Source organism: Pristiophorus japonicus, chromosome 8 (genome assembly GCF_044704955.1).
Source record: "Pristiophorus japonicus isolate sPriJap1 chromosome 8, sPriJap1.hap1, whole genome shotgun sequence".
Classification (NCBI taxonomy): Eukaryota; Metazoa; Chordata; class Chondrichthyes; family Pristiophoridae; genus Pristiophorus; species Pristiophorus japonicus.
Window position 1 is genome coordinate 208,067,062 of NC_091984.1, and position 13,172 is coordinate 208,080,233.

General features: G+C 45.8%; 1 protein-coding gene across 2 annotated transcripts in view; it reads left to right on the forward strand.

Moving 5' to 3' along the window:
• The window catches only part of ccdc157 (coiled-coil domain containing 157), a 57,624-nt gene that overhangs the window by 27,445 nt on the left and 17,007 nt on the right, over positions 1-13,172 (forward strand). For both annotated transcript variants that reach the window (XM_070887873.1, XM_070887874.1), the window contains exons 3-6: positions 260-419; positions 7,058-7,766; positions 8,121-8,198; positions 10,162-10,352. In XM_070887873.1, coding sequence (XP_070743974.1) covers positions 260-419; positions 7,058-7,766; positions 8,121-8,198; positions 10,162-10,352 — 1,138 coding nt within the window. The remainder of the gene's footprint in view (positions 1-259; positions 420-7,057; positions 7,767-8,120; positions 8,199-10,161; positions 10,353-13,172) is intronic.

The following is a 13,172-nucleotide window of genomic DNA, read 5'->3' on the forward strand; positions in this document are numbered from 1 at the left end:
TAAAACTATTTTGCAACATATGGCCGGTATTACAAAGTGGCCGGCTGTAGTTATCTTTGTCCCCAGGGTTTGGTTTACCCTACCCTACAAATAAAAAAAACAGAATTGTGTACTTTGTAACAAATTCTATCATATTTACAAAAAGCTGATTTAAAAAAAAGTGATTGAAACTTATAATGTTAAAATGGAATGATATTGGAGTGGACATAGAGTTAACAGTGGTCACTGTTCTATGCAAACCTTGTACTTCTTTCTGTAGGCTGGTGCTACTGCTGCAGAGTTTCACACACTACGCTGACATTCTTGTGAAGGAGCAGAGTATCCCTATCTTCAAGTCAGTAGGTCCATCCATGTCTGTTGGCCTGGTGGTAAAGAAATACTGGAGCAGTATGCTTAAACTGGGGACCTTCCACCAGCAGGTAGGCACAGCATTTTCGCAATTCAAGATTTATTTTCACTACATTTGTAAAACTGCTCTGCTTTCAATTCCTTGTTTGAATCCATAACACTAAAAATTGAACAGACAGACACAGAGAAACGCAATTCAAGTGCTTTGTAATCTGATCACTTTTTTTCTCTTTTTAAATTTTAATTTTTCTCCCTTCCCCTTCAGGCATTAATTTTGCCCGGGGGCATATCGTTCCATGGTCCACAGACTGAATCTGGATTGTCCTCATCTGTGTGGCTCAGACACACTGCCCATATGCTCGTAACATCAGTTTATTCTGTTGCAACAAGCTGAATGGATTTGATCATTTCTGTCGGTGCACCAATATATAAATGGCAAAACTTAGAACAAATTTGTTAACAACTACTTCAAATTTAAAAACAAGATAAAGTAGAATCGAGAAAGTGTAATTTATAGAATTAAATGTCTTCATGACTCACTGCATCCATAGCATTCTATATACATAGGATTATTAATGATCGGCTCAAGTAAGTACTATCTGTTAATGTGCCAATTGGCTCATAGATCCTTTTAGCCAACTGTGAAACAATTAAAGACAGTCCCATTCACTAGACAGAAAGAACAGCTACCAATCAACAGCAACCAAGGACCGCAAAACTATCCAATCAAATTAATCTATTTTTCCAAATCCTGTAAGCTAAAACTACCACAAAACAAACCAATCAGATTGCTCAAATAATTTATTCCTGCTATTTATGGCCACCATTTTTCTCCTTTGTTTGGCTTAGTGTACACAACTAAAAATAACATTTATAACAGAAGTATATTTAAGAATCGGCATAATTCTGAAGAGTTCACTAAACATACCTGTAAAATTGGCCATTTAATGTGTGAAATGCCTGCAGGAAGTTTCCCCCGCATAGGCCTGTTCATCAGTCTGGACGTGGGAATTTTCAGCTGTTATTGACAAATTCTGTGTAAAATAAAAAAGACTTGCATTTATATAGTGCCTTTCATAACCTCAAGACATCCCAAAGTGCTTTGCAGCCAATTAAATACTTTTGCAGAAATATTGCTACAAATAATGAAACATCACCAGCCCTGCGTCAAAATCCTGCTTTATGCACTTGTTACAGTTGTAATGCAGGGAAACGCAGACAATTTACTGTTTTAGTGATGTTGTTTGATGGATAAATATTGGTCAGGACACCATGGATAACTCCCCTGCTCTTCTTCGAAATAGTGTCATGGGATCTTTTATGTTCACCCAAAGGACAGATGGGGCCTTAGTTTAACATCTTTTCTGAAAGATAGCACCTCCAACAGAAATGTCAGCCTAAATTGTGTGCTGAAGTCTCTGGAATGGGACTTGAATACACAACCTTCTGAAAATGCATCTTTTAAGTCTTCCCAGTAGCCCCACCTTGGCAACTCTTCTCTCATCAGAAACTGCCGTAGGAGTTATAGATTTTCACCCTGGTTCTGTGGATCTACAGAAGCCAGAGTATACTGTGACAACAACAATCTAATGACAACCTGACAGCTTGGGAAGAGTTGCCCTTGTTAGAATTTGATGTGGGCACCAGAAATGATAAACAAGCACCGGTTATCACCTCTGATAGGAGAGAAGTTGCCACGGTGGGGTTACTTGGCAGACTTCAAGGACGCATTTTTAGGAAGGTTTTGTTGGGGTTAGTGGTCCATCCACACAACACCCCTGGCAGGTAAAAACTTGCGAAATTCCAGTCGCGAAACTTTAAAAAAAAAATTCTTGCTTTGCTTTTTTACAGAAACATTGCTACAAATTGTCATGCACCTTACATTATTATATATAACTGTATCCTAACATGCTATACATGACTAATAAGATATGACCTGTAACCACCAGCACACCTTACCACCAGGGGTGCACTTGCAAGAGACAGATATATAAGGACAGGTCTCAGGCAAGTGCGGCATTCGAGAGCTGTGAAATAAAGGTGCAGGTCCAGAGTGACCTTGACTTCACTACATGCCTCGTGTGAATCTGTACTGAGGGGACAGGACTTTACAGTGGCGATGAGTTACGGGATTACAGAATCCACAGAATGGCGAACAACGGATCAGATGAAAAGTACAATGTGGGAGACAATTGGGAGGACTTTATAGAAAGGCTCCAGCAAAGCTTTGTAACCAAAGACTGGTTAGGCGACGATAAGGCAGACAAGAGAAGAGCCCATCTCTTGACCAGCTGTGCCTCGAAAACATACGCTTAATGAAGGATCTGTTGGCACCCGAGAAACCAGCAAGCAAGTCGTTTGAAGAATTGAGCACACTGGTAAGAGACCACCTGAAGCCAGCGAGCAGCCTACACATGGCCAGACACAGGTTCTACAACTACAGACGCTGTGTGGGCCAGAGCATACCCGACTTTGTGGCGGAGCTTCGAAGGTTGGCTAGTTTATGTGAGTTCTCCGATGAGCTGAGGAGAGAAATGCTGAGAGCCTTTTTCATCGAAGGAATAGGCCACGCATGCATATTCCGAAAGCTCATAGAGACCAAGAACCTGACCTTAGAGGCAGCAGCACTGGTTGCACAGACATTCTTGGTAGGGGAAGAAGAAACGAGGTTGATTTACAATGCAGGTACGACAACTAATGAAATATCGGAACAAGAAGTTCACAGCACTAAACAAGCTGCTACCCCCACACACAGACAAAACCGGGAGAACAGGCTCACGACAACAGGCAGAAGCCATCAAGGGCCACAGGAACGACCGTTCACACCTCATCAACCCACAATGCGAGCAATCAACTACAAACTGAGAGAAGCTCAAGAGAGATCAGCCAGACGCAGCTCATTCTTTGGAAACACTTTGAACAGTGGAACAGATCTGTGCTGGAGGTGTAGGGGTGGGCACTCGTCAAGGGGATGTCGATTTCAGCAGGCTGTTTGCAGAAATTGTGAATATACAGGGCATTTGGCCCGCATGTGCAAAAAAACAGCAGCTCGGCTGGTATACGAATTGGATGGGTCGGAAAGCGGACCAGAAGACGGTGGGGACAGTACCCGGGACACCGATGTACAGCGGGTCAACACGATCAATGGCCGCTGCTCCTACAACAGGACACCTCCTATAATGATGAGGGTCCTACTCAACGGGATATCTGTCAACATGGAGCTGGATACGGGAGCGAGTCAATCTCTCTTGGGCACTCAACAATTTGAACAACTGTGCCGCATAAAAGAGAGAGACCAAAACTCACAAGGTTCAACACCAAACTAAGACCTATACCAAAGAAATCGTACCAGTCCTTGGCAGCGCCATGCTCTCTGTCACACACAAAGGGACAGTGAACCGACTTCCCCTGTGGATTGTCCCCGGAGACCCCCCAGCACTGCTGGGGAGAAGCTGGCTGGCAAAACTAAACTGGAAATGGGATGATGTCCATGCCATGTCATTAGAGGAACGGACCTTCTGCTCAACAGTTATAATGCGATTTGAACATCTCTTTCAGCCAGGTGTGCGCACTTTCAAAGGGGCCAAAGTCAAAATCTACATCACACAGGATGCTAGACCGGTCCATCACAAGGCCAGAGCTGTACCCTATGTGATGAGGGAAAAGATTGAACACGAACTAGACAGGCTTCTGCGGGAAGGCATTATATCACCTGTGAAATTTAGCGACTGGGCAAGTCCCATCGTCCCAGTCATGAAGCCTGATGGATCCGTACGAATCTGTGGGGACTACAAATCTACCATAAACAGAGTCTCCCTACAGGACCAGTACCCGCTGCCCAGAGCAGAGGACGTATTTGCCACATTGGCTGGAGATAAACTTTTCTCAAAATTAGACCTCACATCTGCATATATGACGCAAGAATTGACTGAGGAATCCAAGCTACTCACCACCATCAACACACATCGAGGCCTTTTCATGTTCAATCGATGCCCATTCGGCATCAGGTCGGCAGCTGCCATATTCCAGCGCAACATGGAGAGTTTGCTCAAGTCCATCCCGGGGACGGTTGTATTTCAAGACGACATACTTATCACGGGCAGGGACACCGACTCCCATCTCCGTAATTTGGAGGAAGTACTAAAGCGGTTTGATCGGGTAGGCCTACGAGTCAAGAAATCCAAGTGCCTGTTTCTCGCACCCAAGGTTGAATTTTTGGGCAGAAGGATTGCCGCTGATGGAATCCGCCCAACAGAGTCCAAAACAGAAGCAATTCACTTGGCACCCAGGCCCCGGAATGTCTCAGAACTGCGCACCTTTCTCGGGCAACTCAATTACTTTGGGAACTTTATGCAGAACTTAAGCACGCTGCTGGAGCCTCTCCACGTGCTACTCAGGAAGGGGTGCGATTGGTTTTGGGGGGACGCCCAGGAACGCGCCTTCAATAAGGCACGCAACCTTCTGTGTTCCAACAGTGTTTTGACGTTCTTTGACCCAGATAAAAAGCTTATTCTCACATGCGATGCGTCAGCGTATGGGGTCGGGTGCGTTTTGCAACATGTCAATAGTGCGGGCAAATTACAACCCATAGCTTATGCCTCCAGGTCACTTTCGCGGGCAGAGCGCAGGTACGGAATGGTAGAGAAGTAGGCGCTCGCATGCGTGTACGGTGTCAAAAAGATGCACCAATACCTTTTCGGGGCCAAGTTCGCGTTAGAAACCGACCACAAGACCCTCACGTCTCTCCTATCCGAGAGCAAGGCAATAAACGCCAATGCCTCGGTGCGAATTCAACGGTGGGCACTCATGCTGGCGTCCTACAACTATATCATAAGGCACAGACCAGGCACAGACAACTGTGCTGACGCGCTCAGCAGGCTACCCCTGGCGACCACGGAAGGGTCTGACGAACAGGACTGTGAGATAGTCATGGCAATCAATGCCTTTGAGCCAAATCAGAGCCTGGACGGCCAGCGACCCCATGTTATCCTTAGTAAAAGATGTGTCCATCCGGTGACTGGGCAGAGGCTCGCAATGCCTGCCCCGAGGAATTAAAACCCTTTCACAGGTGCATGCATGAGCTATCACTACAAGCAGACTGCCTGATGTGGGGCAGCCGAGTAGTCATGCCTCTGCGAGGCAGAGAGGCATTCGTCCGGGAGCTCCACCGCGAGCACCCAGGGATCGTTCTCATGAAGGTCATAGCCAGATCCCACGTCTGGTGGCCTGGTATTGACGCGGACTTGGAGCTCTGCGTCCGAAGGTGCACCATTTGTGCCCAACTCAGCAATGCCCCCAGGGAGGCTCCACTGAGCCCCTGACTCTGGCCTACCAAACCGTGGTCGCGGGTGCACGTAGACTATACGGGCCCATTCATGGGCAAAATGTTCCTCGTAGTTGTAGATGCGTTTTCAAAGTGGATCGAATGCACCATTTTAAACTCGAGCACAACCTCCACCACTGTGGAGAGCCTTGCAACCATGTTTGCAACGCACGGAATCCCTGACATATTGGTCAGTGACAATGGTCCATGCTTCACCAGCACAGAATTCCAAGACTTTATAACTGACCACGGCATAAATCACGTCAAGACGGCACCGTTCAAGCCGGCCTCCAACGGCCAGGCGGAGAGAGCAGTGCAAATCATTAAACAAGGCATGCTTAAAATCCAAGGTCCCACGCTGCAGGGTCTCCTGTCGCGACTGCTGCTGGCATACAGATCTCGTCCGCACTCACTGACTGGGATCCCCCCGCGCAACTGTTGATGAAAAGGACTTTAAAAACAAGGCTCTCATTAATCCTCCCAGATATGCACGAAATCGTTGAGGCAAAGCGCCGTAAGCTGACTGAGTACCATGACAGAAATTCGAGGGGGAGATGGAATGAGATAGGGGACAAAGTGTTTGTACTAAACTATGGCAGGGGTCACAAATGGCTTGCAGGGACAGTAACGGGCAAGGAAGGAAACAGGCTACTGGTAGTACAAATGGACAATGGTAAAACCTGCTGGAGGCATGTAGACCAAGTCAAAAGCAGATTTACCAACAACACTGCGGAACCAGAGGCAGACTACAATATGGAACTCACACCACACCTGGTGGACAGACAGAGGGAACAACCTGAGGAAAGGGCAATCCCAACAGACAGCCCAGGCGAGTCAACAACAATCACACCAATCGAAACAGACAGCCCAGGCGAGATACCAGCAACCACACCCAAAGAAAAACAGATACCAAGGCAAACAACTGAACCACAACTCAGACGCTCCACGCGAGAGCGTAGACCACCTGAGAGACTGAACCTATAAAGACAATAAGACCTTGGGGGAGGGTGATGTCATGTATCTTACATTATTATATATAACTGTATCCTAACATGCTATACATGATTGTAATAGGATATGACCTGTAACCACCAGCATACCTTACCACCAGGGGTGCACTTGCAAGAGACAGGTATATAAGGACAGGTCTCAGGCAAGTGCAGCTTTCCAGAGCTGTGAAATAAAGGTGCAGGTCCAGAGTGACCTTGACTTCACTACATGCCTCGTGTGAATCTGTACTGAGGGGACAGGACTTTACACAAATAATGAAACATCACCCGTCCTGCATCAAAATCCTGCTTTATGCACTTGTTACAGTTTAATTTGAATATTACCACTGCCAGGGCAGATTATTTAATCTGTTGAGTTGTGTTCTTATTTTAATAGAAAAAGTTGGTGGCGGAAGACCTTTCTAAACTGCAAAGTGACCTGATGAATTCCAAGACAGAGATCGACAGGTTAAAGAATTGTTCATCTGTAACTTTGAACTCATCGTCATCCACCAGCAGCATCAAATCTACTGGGACGATTCATTCACAAGTCTCTGCTACACCCATGCATGCTGCCCTTGGTAATGCACCAAGAAACTCTACTTCTGCTATAGCTACAGACACTCGGAGCATTGGCTCACAGACGGTTGAATCAGCTCTGGTACCATGTGATGCCTGTGCCCGCACGCAAGCGACCCTTAAAAAGGTCAGCAATTCCATTGTCACCATTTGCCATAACCAGAACATCCCGTCGGCTCTCAGTAGGTTTCAGGAAGTGGTGAAGGAAACGCTGGGGGATGGTATGATGACAGCAACTGACGTAGCTTATTGGGCCTCTGAACAGAACAAAGACCTGGTACGCATAAGCAAACATCTTACTGAACTCATGAACTGCATTAACCCACTAAAAGCTGAGCTACAGGCCACAGCAGAGCAACAAAGTCAAATGAAAAAGAAAATAGACAATTTTAATAAAGAACTTGAAAAGGAGAAAGAGCAGCAACTCTTGAAGATAAAAGAGTTTGACAACCAAATGGAGATGATGAACAGAAGTAACTCTGAGACAGTAGCAAAGCTTGAGAGTGATAAAGAGATGCTCAGGAAAGGTACTCCCAAATTTGACATGGCACATTTATTCAGTGGTGAGGAAACAAAAATATATTTTTAAATGATGTAGGTATCATTTGGCATTCATGTCAAGAATGTATCTTCATTCATGATTGAACTGCACTGGGCAGGTCCACATGGCTTAAACCATGACTATATATATTTAAAACTATTTTCACCTATGAATTTAAGATTTAAAAATTTGATCTCAAAAATCTCCACTCTCACCCTGAAATGATGGACTGCTTCCCCTTTCAGTCAGTCACTGTGTCCAATAGGACAGAGCTGGGGTGTGAAAAGCTGTGAGCTATTTTCCTTAGCTGTCCTGATGTTAATTCTATCGCTCTGTTTAGGAAGCGCTACATTACAAGAGAGGCTATCAATCGTGAAGGAGGAAGTCAAGGGGCAGCACGTACTCATAAGAGACCTTGGTAAGTCTGCAATATACCATTCCTGGTATTTATTGCATCTTTTGGGAATTGAGCAATAATTTAGTTGTGGTTGGTTGGGTGGGTTGGTGGGAGGGAGTAGCAGTGAATGGAATTTAAGAAATATTCACTCTTATGTTTTAAACTGAGGGATTTTCAACTTGCAGTTGGACTTTTCACAGACTCCATGGGTCCCAGGATTACATGACCTCATTAATTCCTTAAGCACTGCTTTGATCACAGTCCAGTTGTCCCCATTAGCTTTCATCTTGTTAATAGTCCTTCAGGCATTTCCTGAAGGTTTCCTATTCATCTGGTTACCAGATTTATTCCTGTACATTAGTTTTTACATCAAGCAGCTGGCAACATATCTACTGAAATGCCAATAGGAGCCTTTATGCCCGGTGACTGCGGGGCACCATCACTTTCAATATGCCTCAATACACTCCCTCATCAAACTCTTAACAGTTACAAGATTATGGAGGCATGTTCCAGGAGACATGCTTGTTGACTCACAGTGATTGGGAAAAAAACCTAGGGGCCGAAATTGCCCCTTTCTATAAGTACCGTGAGCGGTCAGTCGGTAAAGACTCACTGCTCGGTCGGCGCGGAGGGGCCGCCATTTTGTAAATTGCCCTCCTTTATTTTTTGAGTGGTGTACGGGACCACCCCGCCGGGCATGCACATCACCTTACTGACTGGCGGCAACTTCCTTTCCGCCCTGCGGGAAATTGCCCAGCAGGAGCAAATTGGCCGCCGGTCGGTGCCCCCGACAACTTTCCCCGGCAGGAAGCTTCTTGTGGCTGGGTGGCGTGTCCGCCCTTAATGGGGAGGGCGCACTGCCGTGGCCGCCATTTTATTTTAATTGTCGGCCGACTCTGAGGTTGTCCTGACAGTGGCGGTCACAGGTTCGGCCGGGCTGCTAACAGGCAGCCCAGCACCCCCTCTTGGGTACCAGGCCACTAGCCTGGCCGAAACCCACCCTGGTGGACCAGTGGGTGCCACCAAAGTGGCTGCAGAGCTCACAGCGGCCCTCCCCTTTAACTGAAGTGGAGGGACATTATGACGCGTCAGCGCGATGCGGTGAGTCCGTGTCTCGATGATGTCATCAGCACGTTGCGATGACGTCATCAGCGCAGTGCTGATGACTTGAAGCGGCGGCCGACCCAACAGAACAGCATTTCCACCCTGCACCCGACCCGACAGAGCTGAATATCACCGAATTAAACACTTAAAAAATGATAAGTGAACCCTGTTTGGAGTGGAAGGCAATTTCGACCCACCAATGTTTGCAAACTCCTTTAAACACAGGTTTTGGGTTAGGTGTAACCTGAATAAGTGGAATGGTTTTACAACTTTTTATAAATACAAACTGGTCGCTGCAGCTTTAAAGACAACAAATAGTTAAACGGTAAGGAGGAGAAAATCAACTTTACCAAATAAATCCAAGGAATGCAGTTAGCCAGAATTGTGTAGGGCACAGACTCATGAAGAAACACTTTGGGATACTTGGAAAACTGGGACAGTACTAAGTTTCAGTGTCTCCAAGAGGATGCTTGTTTCACCATTGGTAGAACCTTATCACATCTATGCACCCCCACACGTCCAAAATGTCTGGGGGGCCGACGCAGTGCCTTTAATGCGGACCAGCACTCCTCATCAGGAGTGATCTCACTAAAACTGAAAGTTGAATCTAATGTTCCTTGTAGTTTGGATGTTAGGAGACTGGTATCTGTGAGCCTGCTCCTGGCATTTACACTGCGAGATCTGGCAAACGTTTAGACCTAGTTTATCATGTGTCCATGATTGTGTCCCAGACAAGGGAGCCTGATTTGGTGATGTACAGGTCAGAAACTTGCTCATGGATACTGATCTCATAATTTGAACAACAAAAGCACCAGTATAAAAGTGACAGGATTATAGGAATGTGGTTTGGATTCTTAATTTTGTTGCTGTTTCTGGACAGAGCTCTCTAAGCAGATGCTGCTGGAAGAGATGAGAACCAAGATGGCAGACAGAAGTGTGGTGCTGACTCTTGAAGAACAAGTTAGTCTAATAACTAGTCAATTGGAGAGCACAACACAGCAGTTCAAAATGATTAACAGTGAACTCGACAAAGAGAAAGTGAAAATCACCAGCATGTTGAGACACGAAGAGGTAAAGTACCTGGCAAATAGCAATGTAAAAAGCACACCACCTTTTATGAACATGTACACATTTCGTCCATATTTGAAGGTATGAGGCGTGAATTGGCTAAGATAGATTGGCGAATGATATTTAAGGGGTTGACTGTGGATGGGCAATGGCAGACATTTAGAGACCGCATGGATGAATTACAACAATTGTACATTCCTGTCTGGCGTAAAAATAAAAAAGGAAAGGTGGCTCAACCGTGGCTATCTAGGGAAATCAGGGATAGTATTAAAGCCAAGGAAGTGGCATACAAATTGGCCAGAAATAGCAGCGAACCTGGGGACTGGGAGAAATTTAGAACTCAGCAGAGGAGGACAAAGGGTTTGATTAGGGCAGGGAAAATGGAGTACGAGAAGAAGCTTGCAGGGAACATTAAGGCGGATTGCAAAAGTTTCCATAGGTATGTAAAGAGAAAAAGGTTAGTAAAGACAAACGTAGGTCCCCTGCAGTCAGAATCAGGGGAAGTCATAACGGGGAACAAAGAAATGGCAGACCAATTGAACAAGTACTTTGGTTCAGTATTCACTAAGGAGGACACAAACAACCTTCCAGATATAAAAGGGGTCAGAGGGTCTACTAAGGAGGAGGAACTGAGGGAAATCTTTATTAGTCGTGAAATTGTGTTGGGGAAATTGATGGGATTGAAGGCCGATAAATCCCCAGGGCCTGATGGACTGCATCCCAGAGTACTTAAGGAGGTGGCCTTGGAAATAGCGGATGCATTGACAGTCATTTTCCAACATTCCATTGACTCTGGATCAGTTCCTATCGAGTGGAGGGTAGCCAATGTAACCCCACTTTTTAAAAAAGGAGGGAGAGAGAAAGCAGGAATTATAGACCGGTCAGCCTGACCTCAGCAGTGGGTAAAATGATGGAATCAATTATTAAGGATGTCATAGCAGCGCATTTCGAAAATGGTGACATGATAGGTCCAAGTCAGCATGGATTTGTGAAAGAGAGATCATGCTTGACAAATCTTCTGGAATTTTTTGAGGATGTTTCCAGTAAAGTGGACAAAGGAGAACCAGTTGATGTGGTATATTTGGACTTTCAGAAGACTTTCGACAAGGTCCCACACAGGAGATTGATGTGCAAAGTTAAAGCACATGGGATTGGAGGTAGTGTGCTGACGTGGATTGAGAACTGGTTGTCAGACAGGAAGCAAAGAGTAGGAGTAAATGGGTACTTTTCAGAATGGCAGGCAATGACTAGTGGGGTACCGCAAGGTTCTGTGCTGGGGCCCCAGCTGTTTACATTATACATTAATGATTTAGACGAGGGGATTAAATGTAGTATCTCCAAATTTGCGGATGACACTAAGTTGGGTGGCAGTGTGAGCTGCGAGGAGGATGCTATGAGGCTGCAGAGTGACTTGGATAGGTTAGGTGAGTGGGCAAATGCGTGGCAGATGAAGTATAATGTGGATAAATGTGAGGTTATCCACTTTGGTGGTAAAAACAGAGACACAGACTATTATCTGAATGGTGACAGATTAGGAAAAGGGAAGGTGCAACGAGACCTGGGTGTCATGGTACATCAGTCATTGAAGGTTGGCATGCAGGTACAGCAGGCGGTTAAGAAAGCAAATGGCATGTTGGCCTTCATAGCGAGGGGATTTGAGTACAGGGGCAGGGAGGTGTTGCTACAGTTGTACAGGGCCTTGGTGAGGCCACACCTGGAGTATTGTGTACAGTTTTGGTCTCCTAACCTGAGGAAGGACATTCTTGCTATTGAGGGAGTGCAGCGAAGGTTCACCAGACTGATTCCCGGGATGGCGGGACTGACCTATCAAGAAAGACTGGATCAACTGGGCTTGTATTCACTGGAGTTCAGAAGAGTGAGAGGGGACCTCATAGAAACTTTTAAAATTCTGACGGGTTTGGACAGGTTGGATGCAGGAAGAATGTTCCCAATGTTGAGGAGGTCCAGAACCAGGGGTCACAGTCTAAGGATAAGGGGTAAGCCATTTAGGACTGAGATGAGGAGAAACTTCTTCACCCAGAGAGTGGTGAACCTGTGGAATTCTCTACCACAGAAAGTAGTTGAGGCCAATTCACTAAATATATTCAAAAGGGAGTTAGATGAAGTCCTTACTACTCGGGGGATCAAAGGGTATGGCGTGAAAGCAGGAAGGGGGTACTGAAGTTTCATGTTCAGCCATGAACTCATTGAATGGCGGTGCAGGCTAGAAGGGCTGAATAGCCTGCTCCTGCACCTATTTTCTATGTTTCTATATTTGATCCAGCTCCATTCCCTCACATCAGTACTGCTGCATCAAATCCTGGTTTGCATCAGCCAACAGGGAGAGGAAGGCAGAGAAAGGAATGTACACTGTGCATTATATGTTACAAAGCTCCAGTCCTTGTAAAGGTCCTGTTATGTGAATATAATTTACTATGCTTCCAAGTTTCACCTATCCATTTTCTTTACCTGGTCCATCTATAACTTCGCTCTCTCTACCTCCAGCAATGGGCTTTCTATAGATATCTATTGCAAGCCCATCAACTCTCACAACCAGCTGGATTATGCTTCTTCTCACTCAATTTCCTGTAATTCCATTGTTTTCAGTCACCACCACAAACTGCGTTCCCTAGCCACAGACTCCATCTCTCTCTCCAACTTCTGTCTGAGGCTCATTCGGACTGTTCGCAACCTTGGTGTCATATTTGACCCTGAAATGAACTTTCGACCACATATCCGCAGCATAACTAAGACCGCTTATTTCCACATCCGTAACATCGCCCGTCTCCGCCCTTGCCTCAGCTTATCCGCTGCTGAAGCCCT